Below are 16,296 nucleotides of genomic sequence, written 5' to 3'. Positions count from 1 at the left end.
TGCTGTATGTAATCATGTTCCCCACCTTGCAAAATACGCTGTGGAGGAAGGTCAGGTTGCCAATCTCTGTAAATAGGTGAGTAGTAGCTATGCATTAGGGATTTTTATGAAAATCTTTTTTTATACAAGAAATAAACTTTACCAACATTCCCCCAAATTGTGTCTGCTATCCTGTGAGAGCCATGGGCTTAGCATATAATGTGGATCAGGTTTGAATAGAAAACCTGTAATGAAAACTGCTTTTATCACAAATGGAACAAAATTGCTAACAGAAGTGGAGACTCTTGCTGTGTTGATTTTCAGTCTGTCTGTAATGATTGCAAAGAATCATTTGTAAATCTTAAAATTGTGATGTGATTCATGTTTTTGAGAATCTTAAAAGTAAAAAAATTCAAATTACAAATATTTTATTTTCTCCCTTGAGGTACATATCTTGGTTAAAAGTTACTGATGTGGCATTTTTCCTTGCTTTTTTTTTTCTTGGACCAAAGTGTGTAATTTTTTTTCACATGTTGGTTGATCTGGAATTTTTCTTCTGCAGGAATGTTCTTTTCACAGTTATACAGAAGACAGTACTATATTGTCATCCTTTAGGGTGTCTTTTTTTCATGATTGGTTTTCATGATAAGTCTTGTACTAAATTTGTTTGGCCATTTGAATGAAAGCTCCCACTGCCTATTCTGTAAATTCTTTATAGCAAAAATGAACTGTTATAATACATATAAAAAGAATGCTCTTTCATCCAACACCATTCATGGCACAGTATTTTTTAAGCAAAGCACCGTTTGACAAGTTTTAATGTTGAAAAGCTGATCAAATTAATGAAATATGCAGAGTTGCTAGTAATATTTGTATTATTTGCACTAATGATTAAAATGATCAAATATACATTTACATAATGTCATAATATGCAAATAAATATTTTTATTTGCATATTATGACATATTAGGCAAATGCAGATAATCTAATGTCTAAATATTATTATATGTGCTTTCTTTGTAAGTCAATTTGTTGCAGTTGGGGTCTTTTTGGGGGCATGCTTGTGTTGGTAATTTTACTATACTATCATGGCTGCTATTATACTTGATTGGTTGAAAAATATGCATTCAAGTCCAGTAGGGACCCTTTCACTCTTAAAAATATTGAAAGGAGATCCCTATTTTCAGTTTATTTGAATTTGGTTTCACATAATCAATACTAGTCAAAGGATCAGTAGAAGTTTTTTCACAGCTAAAAGGTAAGCTGAAATATACCTAGTGCCAATCTTGTAGTTAGGTAATTCATGACTCTGACCTAAAAGTGAAGGCTACAAGAGCTGAGCTGGATATCATCATTCTTCTCTTTCTTGGTGATTCCCTTCTATTCTCTCTCTCTCTCTCTCTCTCTCTCTCTCTCTCTCTCTCTCTCTCTCTCTGGGTAATTCAGAATTTTTTTTTTTTTTTCTTTTTTAGCTGATGCAGCATAAGCCTCAAGTTTCCTTGTAACCATACGGCTAATAATAATAAGTCCATATTCTATTCACAAGATATTTCAATGAAAGAAATGGGGGGAAATATGTGCTTTCTGATTTTCCTCGTTGAGAAAACCTAGAGCAAGTTGAATAAACCAGGGACTCACGTCTGGTGAGTATTGGCTTGGCACACCCATTGTCCTGAGTTGGATATCATCGTTCTTCTCTTTCTTGTTGATTCCCTTCTACTTCTCTCTCTCTTAGAGTAACTCAGAAATTTTTTTTGGCTGGTGAAGCATAAGCCTCAGGCTTCCTTGCACCGTATGGCTAATAACAATAATAATAATAACCATGTTAATTCTTCTTGTAGGATTAATGTAATTGTACAGTGGTACATGTCATAATTGTTTTAATCGTTAAATGTTTTTTGATAGTGATAGCTTTTATGACGGTAGATTTATTTTGATGTGCAGCCTTCCAGCAACATCGACTAAAGTCCATTCTTAAGCCGTGACTTTCAAAAGATATTTCCTTTGTTTTTCAAACATAGCCGATACACACTTCACTTTGCTAAACAAGCAAAATTTGATTACATTACTTTTTTTTGTCCATGCAGCACTCATTATTTTAACTGACAACTTTGCAGAAGTATATTTCTCTGTAAGGTTAAACTATGTGGTTCACATTTTCTGTAATTTATCTAGTTTCATTATTTTAAATAATAATGAAATTTAATTCTTTAAAGATTTAATATTGTTTAAAGTTTAATTTAATTTAAATTTAATTTAATTTAATAAGTGCTGTATTCAAGGTAGCGAAAGCTTTTATTTACTGTATATGAAACAAAATAGAGAATATTTTTTGAAACGCAGGAATTGAGAAATGTAGTTCAAAATATTCACATGGAGATTCTTGATTATAAATGTGAAACAAAGTCTCACTAGCTTGCTTTCAGTATGGTTCTTAGCATTCTTTTTAAAAACACAATTCTGAAAGTTTATGTATAAATTATCGAAACTTTGTTCCAATCAACTGTATGACCAAGTGTTAGCAAAAGTTAATTCCAACATGATGCACAATCTGCCACATGTCCTTGTGTTGCCATGGTTGAGAAGTGCCTATGTTTGTAGGTTGTTATTGCAAAGAACATTTTTTTAATTTTATTAATGGATTTCAATATTTATTAAATATAATTTATTTTATAATTTAAAATTATAAGTACAGCACTTAATTAAAAATTTAACTAAGTGCTGTACTTCTTTTTACCTGTTATTCTAATAAAATTTTTATTACTTTTCTTAAAGTTAAAAAAAAAAAAAAATGTTAACATGAAACTGTAGTCACTTGTCTTCAAATTTATAAAACCATTGTGTGCAAAAATTCAGTCATGTGCGTATGTATTAATGTTTTTTCAAGTAAATAAATAATAATCAAGATAACATTGAAATAATAAGGGAAAATATTAACACAAATGGTGGCCTCATCTATATATACATTTCACATAATTATTTTGTGTAAACAAAAACTTGACTTTTTTTAAACTACTTAAGTGTGCGTATGTTTAAACTTCGGAAGGCAGAGAAAATAACCATTAATTTTGTATTATGCAATTGATGCGCAATAAATATTTTTCTGTGGAGTCTGTTAGACAATCTGCTACTGCTGCTTGGTTAAAGAAAATTGGTCTGATAATTTAAGGAGTTAGATATTACACATTTTTAATTTGATTTTTTGAAGATTGTAATAAAAATTTAATTTTAAAAGAATGTAAAGGCACCTTGTAGGATACCTCTGGATTCTCATTGCTCCAGACCCTTATGTTTTGCCTGTTAATGTAAACCTAAGGGTGAAACCTAACTTTATCAATAAATAACACATAATTCTGACCTCTCCATGCCCCTTTGGTGTGACAATGAAATCATTAGAAATAAGCAAATTACCTTTATATGGTTCTTTCAACAACTGGACATTAATTTACCTGCCTCTCTTTGTATTATAATTAAGATTGCAGGAGTTAATGCCTCAGTGATTTCTGGAAACTTTTCAGTTGCCAGTTACTGAAACTTTTTTCTGTCTTTGCCCACATGCCATGCTGCTTTTGTATAAAATCTATTCAGGAGAGGTCATCGTATCTTCAGTTACTGTTTTTTTTTTTTTTTTTTACTACATGTTCTATATCTTAGTACCATATTGGTGTAAATAAAATTTTTGGATCACCTCATGTAAAGAGTTCAGTATATTTATTTTGAGCCTAAAAATTGTAATTTTATTTAAATTACAATTTTAATTTCTTGTATTTATTATGACTTTAATTTTAAAGACAAATGATTAATTTCTTATATTTATTAATTTATTTTTCTAGGTTCTTGGTTATTGTGTTCCTTCTGGCCAGTACAATGGGGATATGATAAGTGCTGTATCTGTATTTACTGAACTAGGGGAACCTCTAGATATCATCAAACTGTTACAGATGTCATGGGAGGACAGGCTTAAGGTAAAAACTCCTTTATTTATATTGTCTATTGGCTTGAGAAGATAAGTATGCTCCGTTTGAATTATTACAAAAGCCTGTTAGCGCAAATCTCTTTCACGTATACTGACTGTTTCTCATACACCAGCTATCAATTCATATCATTTTGATTTTAGGAAATTTTATTCAGAGATTTTTTTTTTCTGAACTTTAAAGATGTCTGTTAAAATTAATAAAAATTTTGCAGGTTTTATCTTTTCTAAATTTAAAGTTTGCCATTCAATTGAACTGTATCAATGTTAAAGTTAATCCATGCTGTTTGCATGGTTTAAAAACAGTGTTTGTTTTACAATCCCTTCTGTAGTCTGTTTATCAAGCAAAGAAAAGGTGCACCTCTCTCTCTCTCAGAATGTTCCCTAGTACCTTTTTTTTCGGCAAAGGTAAAGAAAGCCCACACGAGAAGCATGCAAAAGTTCAATAAATTTATCGGTAAAAGTACTTTGCCGTAACAGCATTTGTATTGTTGCTCGCTCAGTAAACATACAGTGGGTGTTATCGGTCAGGAGTAGAAATTAAATCCCATGGGAGATTGAAACCCTCCCAAAGTGGAGGGGTAACCTGACCTTGATTCTTTAGAATCACTGTGGACTAGTGGATAGATTGTTTTTATTAAGAAAAAAAAGGTAAAGGAAGCCTATACAAGAAGTATGGCAAACTTGGAAAAAGTTTACCGGTGAAACTACATTATTAACAAAATATTAATTTTTTTATTACTGTACTTTTATTTTTAAGGTCAGGTTATGAAATATAATGAAAAATAAAGAAACCTTTTCCTTTTTTCGTAACCAAACTTAAATCAACAGTATAGTAAAAACACTCACGAACCCCAAAAATCTGCTTTTAAGAATGAGAAAAAAACATAATGAAGAACATAAAAATGAACAGAACAAAACTTTTATTAATTTAGTTTTCATCAAAAAATCAACCAACGTTTTATTTTCCTTAAAAGATTCATCGCTACTATTACCTTTTTTACTGTTCATCACAAAACTATTATGCACTTTTTTACTCATAAATACACATTATAATGCCAACCAATGACTACACAGTATCTTGTTGTCTGCTGCACCCACCACCATTTCATCGTTTGCCACGCCTACCTGTCAATTTACTGAGCGAGCAGCACTAGAGTCCGGTGTCGGGAAACTAATTTTCCGCGTAAGTTATCCGATGTTTCTCGTCGTTCTCATGTTGGCTTTCTTTACCTTAGCCCATTTTTCTGAAACTTAGAGGAATTAAAAGATTATTTTATTCCAATAAATTTTAAGAATGAAAAATATTTTGTTAAAAGTAAATAGTTTGGAGTCGTAATAACTGAGAACGATTAATCAGGTTCTCACATAAGCAACATCAGCTATTCAGCAATACATTATGAAATGCTATACATATAGTATTAAACTGTTAGGTATTTCTTTTGACCTAGGGGCGCTGTGAAAAAATCACTGAGACACTAAGGGCTCTGTGAACCAAGAAAGTTTGGGAACCTCTGCCATATTCCTTTAAACTCCTGTTATTTACATAGGGTATAATTTAATATTTCATAATAACTTATCTGCAAAGGCTGATAAAAAATAAATGAACAGTATGACTTAATAATGAAAATGCATTTTTCCAAGTAACATCTTCAGAGTTTGTACTCCTCTTGCTACCTGAGAGTCTAAAATGCTGATAGAACTGACAGGTTCCATCAACAAAAAAAAAAACTTCCCATTTCACCCATCCATTCATTCCAAATGCTTGTCTAGTTCTGCCTTGAATATATTTAAGCTGTCAACTTCTATAACAACAGATGGAAGTGTGTTCCAGCAATCAACCACCTGCTGGCTAAAGGCAAATTTCGGCACATCTATTCTACAACTGTCTTTCCTCCATTTGAATTTATGGCCCCTCAGGCGACTAATCTGGGCAAGAGGAAGAATCCCAACAAAAATGAGCTTGCCGAAACCATTTAATCATAGATCTTCAATCACTTCAATCAGATCACCTTACAGGTGCCTAGTCTCCAGACACTGGTTAAAGGTTTGTAAGAGCAACTCTTTGTTCCATTCGCCAATCTCATTGCCCTACTCTGTACTTGTTCCAGCAGCTCTACATCCTTCCTAAAATGAGATCTCCAGACCTGTATATAGTACACAAGGTGTGGTCTGACCATTGCCTTATACAACAGGATAATTATCCCCCTATCCCTGCTAGAAAAATTCCTGTATATCATTGACAAGACACCATGAGCTACTCTTGCAGTGTCTGCACTGCTCAGAAAACTTAATATCTGACTGCAAAATTACCCCCGGCTATTTTTCATTCTCTACCATCCTGAACGTAGTACCGCAAAGTTGATACGTTACTCTGGGGTTACTGCTACCCATATGCACTACTTTACATTTGTCAGTGTTAAACTTAGTTGCCACTTCTCAGCCCATCTGCTGAACTTCTCTTGATCCTGTTGAAGTAGCGTACTGTCATTAGTGTCATTAACGACCCTGCCAACTTTCGTATCATCTGCAAACTTGGACGTTAAGCCTGATATACCTTCATCAGTATCAATAATAAATACAGAAAACAACAATGGACACAATAGCAAACCCTGGGAGACTCTACTAATAACATTAGTCTACAAAGAGCAGTGGCCATTGATTACCACTCATTGTCTTCTCCCACTGAAACATCCCTTTATCTATAGCAGCAATTTTCCCTTAATGTTATACTGCTCCAATTTGTACAATAGTCTTCCATGTGCAACAGTATCAAAAGTTTTCCTAAAATTTAAGTATATGATATCAAAAAATTTTTTTTTTTTTTTATTCAGTTCCTTTGTGACCGTATCGTAGTATCCAATCATATATGTCAGACAAGACTTCTCCTTAACAAACCCATGCTGCTTCTGAACTATAACTGCAGTCTTGCGTAGATGATCCTACAAGGCTTCTTTAACCAGTGGCTCCATTAATTTCCCTGGATCAAAGTTAAACTAAAAGGTTTGTAATTACTTGTCATCCTTAATTGAGGTCACATTTGCATATCTCCAGTCCATGAGGACCTCCCCTGAGTCCAAGAAAGCTCTCATAATTATGGCTAACGGTTTCCGTACTTCCTTTGCTGTTTCCCCCCTTTAATATAACTGGATAGATCCCATCGACCCAGGTGCCTTTCTTATGTTTAACTTCAACAATTTGTCCTCCACTTTGCTCTCAGTCATTACATTTGGCTCCCTGCCAGAGTTTGATAAACTTCTGGCATTTCCTTCCCTGAATAACTCCTCATATGTGAAGGTAGATGCAAAATACTCATCAGTTTGTTAGCTGCCCGAGCAGGATCCTCAACAGTTGAACCATTGATATCAAGTGTACCAATCTGATTCATCCCCTTTCTTCTAGAGTTTACATAAGTAAGGAACTCTTTGCATAATTCTCTGTGAAATATTTCTTATCTGCCTTTGCCTGCCTAACCTCCTTTATGACTTGATTACAGACTAGCTTTTATCTACCATAGGCTTCTGTGTCATCTGATAATTTATATGCATCCCATGCATTTTTCTTCTCTGCAGTGTGTCTCATTAGTTCATCTGATATCTGTTTAGGCCTAAACCCTGAACAATATTTCTTAGTCGGTATGAAAAGCCTAGTAGCTTCCAAGATTAATTCAAAGAATTAATCTTGGGAGCTACTATTAATCGTATTCTTTGAATTAATCATGGTTTAACTTTTGTTTCAGATAAAATAATGGAGTCACTGGTTAAAGATGCAGGATCATCTAGGCTAGGCTAGGCAGCAATAATTCAGACACAGCATGGGTTGGTTAAGGGAAAGTCTTATCTGACAAATTTGATTGGATTTGATATGATGTGGTTGCAAAGGAACTGGATGCAAAAAATAATTTTGATATCATATACTAGGATTTTAGGAAAGCTTATGACATGTTGCACATGGAAGATTACTGTACAAATTGGAGCAGTATTAAGGGTAAGTTGCTAAATGGATAAAAGGGTTGTGTAGTGGGAGAAAACAGAGTGTAGTAATCAATGGATGCTGCTCTTCATGGACTAATGTTATAAGTAGAGTCCCACATGGTTCGGTGTTGGGCCCCGCTGTTGTTTTGTATATTTATCAATAATATTGATGAAGGTATATCTTGCTTAATGTCCAACTCCGCAGTTGATACAAATGGTGGCAGGGTTGTTAATGACAGTATGCTACTGCAACACAATCTAGAAAAGTTGGGCAGATGGGCTGAGAGGTGGCAACTGAAGTTTAACATTGACAAATTCGAAGTACTGCATATGCGAAGCAGTAACCCCAGAGAAACACACCAACTGTCCGGTACTACACTCAGATCTAGGGAAATTGTGTAGTCAGATATGAAGTTTCTTGAGCAGTGCAGATCGGCTGCTAGAGCAGCTCCTGGAATCTTTTCAATGATATACAGGTCTTGAAGCCTCAATTTAGGAAGGATGTAGAGGCTGCTGGAATGAGTACAGAGAAAGGCAATGAGATTGGTGAAGAAAGGCTTAAGTTCTGCAAATTGCGGTGTGTGTGGAGAGTGTGGTGCTAGTGATCTAATTGAGGTGTATAAGGCCTTGAATGGTTGGAGAAAGCTCAGTGCTAATGGGATTCTTCTCCTGCTCAGATTACCAACCTGAGGGGACATATGTTCAAATTGAGGAAACATAGTTGCAGAATATAGATGTGTGGAAATTTGCCTTTAGCCAGCTGGAACAAACTTCCATCTGTTGTTGTGGAAGTTGATAGCTTAAATAAATTCAAGGAAGAACTCGACAAATTTTTAGCACTAATGGATGGGTGAAATGGTAATTATTATTATTATTTTTGGCTGATGCCGTATAAGCTTGCTTTCTTGCATCATATGCCTCTACTAATGCTAATACCCTTTGACGTAATCTGTAGTTCAAATTCATCTATGTTATTGACCACTTTTGACATTATTGTATAAACAGTTTAAAGTTTAATTGCTTTTTATTCACTTCTCTGATAGCGATCAGAAACATAACCCCACTCAGGTGCAGTCTCTTGTAATTATCAAAGTATATATTGCACTGTTGCCTCTATTATACCTAGGATGTGTCCTATATTATATTATATCCTTTCACATATTTAATTGATGAGTGATCATCTGCGAACCTTTGCGATCTGAAAGCCTCTGATTTGAACTTTTGAGGAAAGTGAAAGTATGACTCCATACCACTAACCAATCTTTACCACCCCAACTTTCAATTTCCTTGAACTGCTAAAGCCCATTCAATAATATCAGCTAGGACAGGTGCACATTTTCGATTCAAATACAGTAAGACCTCTCATTAATGAACTTCCATATAGTGATTTAGCGAATTTTGTTGTTTTCCTCTTGGTCATTACATTGAAAATAGTTTCCATATAATGAAAAAAAATTTCATATAATGAACTGATTTCGGGACGCCTGGGTACACATTTTTTTCACCTCTGTCCTTTAGGCAATAGAGCTGATGCTGTAGAAAGCACGAATTAAGAGCTAAAAAGATTAAGAATTAATCCCTTTAGATTTTAAGAGCACAAAATTCAACAATTTAGTGGTGCCTGTAAAACCACCGCCACCTTAAAAACAAGGTGGTGGTGATTGTATAGGTTTTACAGGTAACCACATCTGCTGTACCGAGAAGTCGCACTGGTCATCTACTATCTGTGTGTCCACAGCCATTGGCAAAGATTAAGGCATATTCCCGACTCGTACATTGGCTCTAGTCAACCTGTTTTCTACTGTAAGCACCATATTAGCGAACTAGGAGAGAGTGATTTTCCTTTATCTCTGAAATTCATCTGTTGTTTAGCAGAAATGAGTAATCCACACTTGCACTAAATTTCACCTGTCTCTGTTTACATGGCAGGTACAAGTGGTCCTTAAATCAATTTTGTTTTAGCCTTTGTGCAAGTAACCTTACAGTGTCTAAAAGGAAATCGTTGAATGTAGTGGAAAAAGTGGAAGTGTTTAATAGTGCAGATTGAGGTGTTAAAAAAAAATTGCTTTAAAATTGTTTGAGGAAATGGAACCCAGTCAGAAGGTTACAAAATTATGCCTATAGGAAGATGTAGATGAAGCAGATTTTAAGTGGATGAAGTTGATTCGAGACCAAAACATGCTGATATCAGGGCCATTAATAAAAGAAAAGGCTGTGGAGTACGCATCTTTTCTGGGGCATAAAACATTCCAAGCCAGTTCTGATTGGTTGGACAAATTTAAAAAGTGCTGTGGCTTACCCAAAGTTATTTCTGGTGAAAGTGGAGTTGTCGTCGAAGAAGACTGTACCCATTGGAAAGAAACAGTTTTGAAAAAAATTATGGACTATGAGCCTAAAGACATTGATGAAACAGGTCTATTTTTTAAATGTTTGCTGAACAAGACACTGACTTTTAAAGGTGGTAAAAACAGTGAGGAGAGAATTGGTTGGTGTAAATATGGCTAGTAATGAAAAACTGAAGCTTTTGATAATAGGCAAAGTAAACAACCCCCAATGTTTCAAAGGAGTAAAGTCGTTAGAGTTGGACTACAACTAAGACAAAAAATCTTGGATGACAAGTGAAATTTTTGAATGGTAGATGTTAAATTTTGTGTTAGATGAAAGAAAACAGAAAAATTGCATTGATTGTCGACAACTGCCCCACTAAGCTTCACTCCATAATTTCGAAACTTACAATTGCGAAGCTTGTTTTTTTCCCTTTGAATACCTCATCTAAATTGCAGCCAATGGACCGAGGCATTATCAAGAATTTGAAAATGCACTACCGAAAGTGCATAGTGAAAAAAAATTATACTGAAAATAGAAACCAACCAACCTATAGATTGTGTTATAGATTTGCAGATGTGCATATCAGAGATGGCAAAAGTGTGGAGTCAAGATGGGATGGAAACAACGATTAAGAATTGTTTTGCAAAAGCAGGGTTTGCTAAAACGCAAATTAACAGCAATGAATTATTACATGACATTGAATAATCTTGGGAAGAACTCAAAGTAAAGGTTTGATCAGTGAATATTTGTTCTTGACGAATTTTTAAGAGTTGATAATGATGTCATAGCAGCTGAATATCTGAATGACTTCAACATTTTGGAGAGTATTCAAGGAACTAGTGACAATATCGACAATGAGTTGGATGAGGGCAACGAGGGCAATATTAAACCTTCCAAACATGGAATGTTGGCAGCATTTGAAACTTTACATCAAGGCCTTCAGTGTGAAGAAATTGTCTCAAGAAATGTATTTGAGTATATAAATCCAGTGTACCACAAAAAAATAACCAAATATTTTATGAAATAATTCTTAAAAGTGTACTAATATATTGTGCGCATCATGTTAGTAGTCATTTCTTAATATGCATGTATTAATAAATTAATTGTTTTAAAATGTTAGAAAATTTATTCATTCCCACTTATTTCTGATTTTTTCCCATCTTTTACTATATTTCTGAATGTTGACAGTATTTTTCATTGTTGAAATGTCATATTTCTGTATAATGAATTTTTTTTTCAAGCAAACGATCGATTTCATTATAGAGGTCCGACTATAAATTACATTTACAGTTGGACCTCTTGCTTTCAATTTCTTTTCAATCCCCTTTTGCTGTTGTGATGTCTGGAAGAGCTTGTACGATGGTTGATTTTAGAAGTTTGTGTTGCTGCTTTACATTTGTCATTTTAATGGGCAAGTCTTCTGATCTTTTCCATTCAATGCATGGTGTCAGGTGGTTGCCTATAGTTCTAATTCCTGCTCAGTTCCATGTAGGATAAATGAGAGGATCAGTAGTTGCAGATTCCATTATCCTTTTATTGTAGAAGAGCAGTTCTGAAAGATGGTGGGAAGTGATGTTCCCTCCAGAGTGTGGTGAAGGTTAAGAGCTTCCAGTGGTGCACTACATCTCTATAGAAGGGGGGGGATGTTTGAGTGGTGCTAGTGCCATGTCCATTCTTAATATTGTTGATAGAATTAGCCCTCTAGAAGATGCTAACAATTTATCGGTAGTGGCAGAATATGAGTTTTATTCGCGGCATCTTTAGAAGAAAGGTGATCTGGGGTAACTTATTAAACAAGCAAAATTGACACCAAGCTGTCAAAAATGCCTGTCCAATTATTGCTTTTAAAATAATTCATTGTTTATTTAACCATTGCTTTAAAGACAAAGCAACAATTTAAGCAAGCAAATAACTTAAAAAAGCTGACATCATTTGAATGACATACAAATAATCAAATTTAGGAGAATATTTATCTACATATCTAATTGAACAAAAAACACACACATTTACATAACAATTATACTAATACTAATTTTTTTTTTAAACAAACTTCCTGTCATACTTTGACATTTATACATTCAACACTATTTCTTGCATTCATTCACTCATCCAGGCACACTTTTTCACCCTTACTCACACAGCCCATTTCGCTTCATTCGCTAATTTTACTCGATTTCCACATTTACTCTTTTCAGCACTCACCCTTTCTCACACATTCATCCCCAGAGGCATAAATTATCATTCACTTACCATTCCTAGCATTTCCTTTCATACTCTCACTGGCGCCTCCGTAGCCAGGTGGGCAGGAGCAGCAGTGCGTAGCACACGCTTCTTGATTAGACCGGGGTTCGAGCCTGTGACCACCAAATATGGAGGATGCGGAAAGGTCAGGGAATGACCATCACATATCCCCGGAGCAATATGGCCTTATTTGCTAATGCTCCTAAAAATCAAATAACAAACAAACAACATACTCTCACCTTTACGTTCACTCCAGATCTCATTCATTCAATCCTCATTCATACTAGCATACTTCAGAAACCTGCAGCTTACTAGTTTTTACCAGCTGACAGGTAACCCTGGCTGCATGTCTGTACCAGCCTCTTTAAAATCCTTTCTGTGAGTGTTGTCATGTTTGGGAACTCAAGTCTATTTTGGTTGGATGTATGCTATGATGAGGGCAGTACCAGCCTGCCTTTATTCCCATCAGTCACATCTGGTTATTTTCCTACCTCTATGGTCCCCTGGAAATGAGCCAAAGGAGTTTCCAGAGGCAGGTCTCAAATCTGGTAATTTCTGAGTCAATTCAGGTATATGTCCAGTTATGTAGAGATTTTGTCATTCACTGGGCATGGGGAGGGAAATGGGCTGATTATATATTTTGTTTGTTGATTTGGTCCAGGGACTGGTTGAAGAGCCTGTCTCTGCAAATTTTAGCAGATTTCAAAAATGTTTCGAGCATACTTGTGAAGGCCTTGTAAAAGGCCTCCTCCATGATGAATTGGTGCTCTTGGCCCCTAGAAAGGGGTCCAATTTCTGTGATTAACTGTCTATGTCGATTTTCGTAGATTACAGTCATATAGAATGTGTGCTCAATCCTCACTTTTGCCACAGGTACAGGGGTCATTGGCCAGTCCCAAAGAGTGCAGTTTAGCTTTAAGGGATCCATGACCTGTCAGTAGAAATGTAGTATAAAGTCCTGGAGCAGGACTTTATTTGAGCTAACCATAGCCATTTGTGGACACTACTTTTTGGTAGTAGCATCTTTGGTCTCTTCCTCCCATTCAGTTTGCCATATCTGATGTAGTCGTGTAGCAATTTTGTTGTTTCTCTGCCTTGAAGGTTTGGGGTTATGCTAGGAAACCCATGGGATTCCTTTTTTAAGTCTATAATATAGTTTTTTTTTTTTTTTTTTTTTTTGCAATTTCAAGGTGCAGTGGTAGGGTACCAGCCAAAACTTGAAGGGCTGTGATACTAACTGTACAGCTAGTTATTGTTAATAAGATTGTTCTTTGAGTGCTATTTAATTTTGCTCTGTTTCTAGCTAATGCTGTGCAATGGAACCATATGCCGGCACCATAGGAGATTACAGGTAAAAATACTGCTCTGTAAATGAGTGCCAGGGTTCTGTGCTTGAGACCCCAATTGGCTCTGTTGATTTTGGCAATCAATTCTGGCATAGTTTTGGACTTTTTTGGCCAAGTATGACAGGTGTGGATAGAATGTTAATTTGGAGTCTAGAATTATGCCTAAGTATTTCATTTCTTGGACCATGTGAATTGAGGCATCACCTATTTTTATCACTGGTGGTTGCCTTATATTTAGATCCTGATGCTACTGCCTCGGGCTTGTATCAGAGTAGAAAATGCAAAAAAACTTTGAGAGATGCATTATAGCCACAGAAGCCGATGCGCCAACAACTAACAAAAAAAAAACCCCAGAAGATTCTCCATTTTCTTTTAAATGATTATAAATTTTTAATGCCTTTTGTTTAATTACATTGCCATCTAATGGGATCCGTTCTTTGCTGTTGTGGGCAATCCAAATACTGAGTGATTTTTACATTTTCTCAATTATTTGCACTCTGGCATGAGCTGCCACATTTTTAGAAATGAAAGCTCCTGCAGCAACAGAAGTTCTAATTTTCTGTTTATTGTTCTTTATGGTCTGCATTGTTGCTTCATTTAAATTTAAACTTTTTGCAATGTATGATGCCTTTTTCTTTTTTTTACTTTTCCAAAAATTTGTATCTTTTATTCTAGAGAACTAAAGTTTCTTTTGAGCTGTGCTTTTTTACTTTCCTTAGGCATAATTTAGTGCTGGAATTTAATTCACAACAAATTCTAATACAGTTCTTAAGAACAATATTTAGTAATACATATCCTGAAAAATTTATAAATTATCAAATAAAAACCAAAATAACCTTAAAAGTCATGAACTGCACGCTTCGAAGTCACAATTTTTTATGACCTCAAACAAACACAAGTTTAATAGCAAAAAACTTAACATGGGGATTTCCCAACAAAATAAAATACAGGGTTTCCCCAATAATTTTTTTTTTGCATAACAACTAGCAAGTCGACAGCGGGGATTCACAAAAAAGAAGGAATACAGGGTTTCCCCAATATTTTTTTTTTTTTGCATAACAACTAGCAAGTCAAACAGTGGGGATTCACAAAAAAGAAGGAATCTTGAAAAATTATATCCAACATAATAGCAGGGTTTTGTCCACACAAATGCTCAAAAATAGCATGATATGCAAGGTTTGCTACAATTCTCTAGCCGACCGTGTTAGAGCAAAACCACAGGTGACTACGGTGTTATTAGTGGAGTCCCACAGGGTTCGGTGTTGCGTCCACTGTTGTTTTGTATATTTATCAATGATATTGATGAAGGTATATCAGGCTAAGTGTCAAAGTTTGCAGATGATACAAAGGTTGCCAGGGTTAGTAATGGCAGTGTGCTACTGCAACAGGATCTAGAAAATTTGGGAAGATGGGCTGAGAAGTGGCAATTGAAGTTAACATTGACAAGTGCAAAGTACTGCATATGGGTAGAAGTAACCCCAGAGAAACGTACCACCTGTGTGGTACTACACTTAAGGTGGTAGAAAATGAAAAAGACCTGGGAGTAATTGTGCAGTCAGATATGAAGTTTTCTGAGCAATGCAGACAGGCTGCCAGGGCAGGTCATGGGGTTTTGTCAATGATATACAGGAATTTTGCTACCAGGGAAAAGGTGATTGTCCCTCTGTATAAGGCAATGGTCAGGCCATGCCTTGAGTACTGCGTACAGGTCTGGAGGCCTCATTTTAGGAAGGATGTCGATTTGATTGAGCGTATATCGAGAAGGGCAACAAGATTGGTGAGGGGGGATGAAGGGATCCTCTTACCAAGAGAGGCTTAAGTTCTGCAAATTGCAGCGGTTGGAGACTAGGCATCTGCGAGGTGATCTGATTGAGGTGTATAAGGCTTTGAATGGGTTGAGCAAGCTGAATTCTGATGGGATTCTTCCACTTGTTCAGATTACGAACCTAAGGGGGCATAAATTCAAATTGAGGAAAGACAGATGTAGAATAGATGTGCGGAAATTTGCCTTTGCCAGCGGGTGGTTAATTGCTGGAACAAACTTCCATTTGTTGTTGTGGAAGTCGATAGGTTAAATAAATTTAAGGAGGAACTGGACAAACATTTAGAGGGAATGATTGTATTTTTTTTTTTTTTTTTTGCTGATGCTGCATAAGCTCATACGCTTGCTTTCTTGAATCACATGCCACTACTACTACTACTAACCATGTTATATAAATACCATATTGTGCGAATTATCAGTCGTGTCAGAGCAAAACCATGTTGTAGAAGTACAGTGTTATACGGGGGTTGCATGTATTTAGAAAAAGATACAACTCAATATTCAGATAGGCTTTGTTATCAATATTTTGGGTGAGAACTTCATAACTTGAGACTAGTAAATTGTACTTCATCAAACTGTAACAGTCAATTGTAGTGTTCTAAAATGTAATGGTTTCTGAATTCATAGTAAGAG

At 35.4% G+C, this 16,296-nt stretch overlaps 1 protein-coding gene across 1 annotated transcript in view; it reads left to right on the top strand.

Annotated features, from left to right (window-relative positions):
• LOC150084666 (extracellular tyrosine-protein kinase PKDCC-like) overlaps nt 1-16,296 on the top strand; it is a 78,365-nt gene that overhangs the window by 26,930 nt on the left and 35,139 nt on the right. Inside the window, exon 2 of the mRNA XM_090375407.1 lies at nt 3,813-3,944. Within this exon, the coding sequence (XP_090231533.1) occupies nt 3,813-3,944 (132 nt within the window). The remainder of the gene's footprint in view (nt 1-3,812; nt 3,945-16,296) is intronic.

This window comes from Mastigoproctus giganteus, chromosome 6 (genome assembly GCF_048544385.1).
Source record: "Mastigoproctus giganteus isolate SK-2022 chromosome 6, ASM4854438v1, whole genome shotgun sequence".
NCBI lineage: Eukaryota > Metazoa > Arthropoda > Arachnida > Uropygi > Thelyphonidae > Mastigoproctus > Mastigoproctus giganteus.
This window is presented reverse-complemented; position numbering and strand designations above follow the sequence as displayed.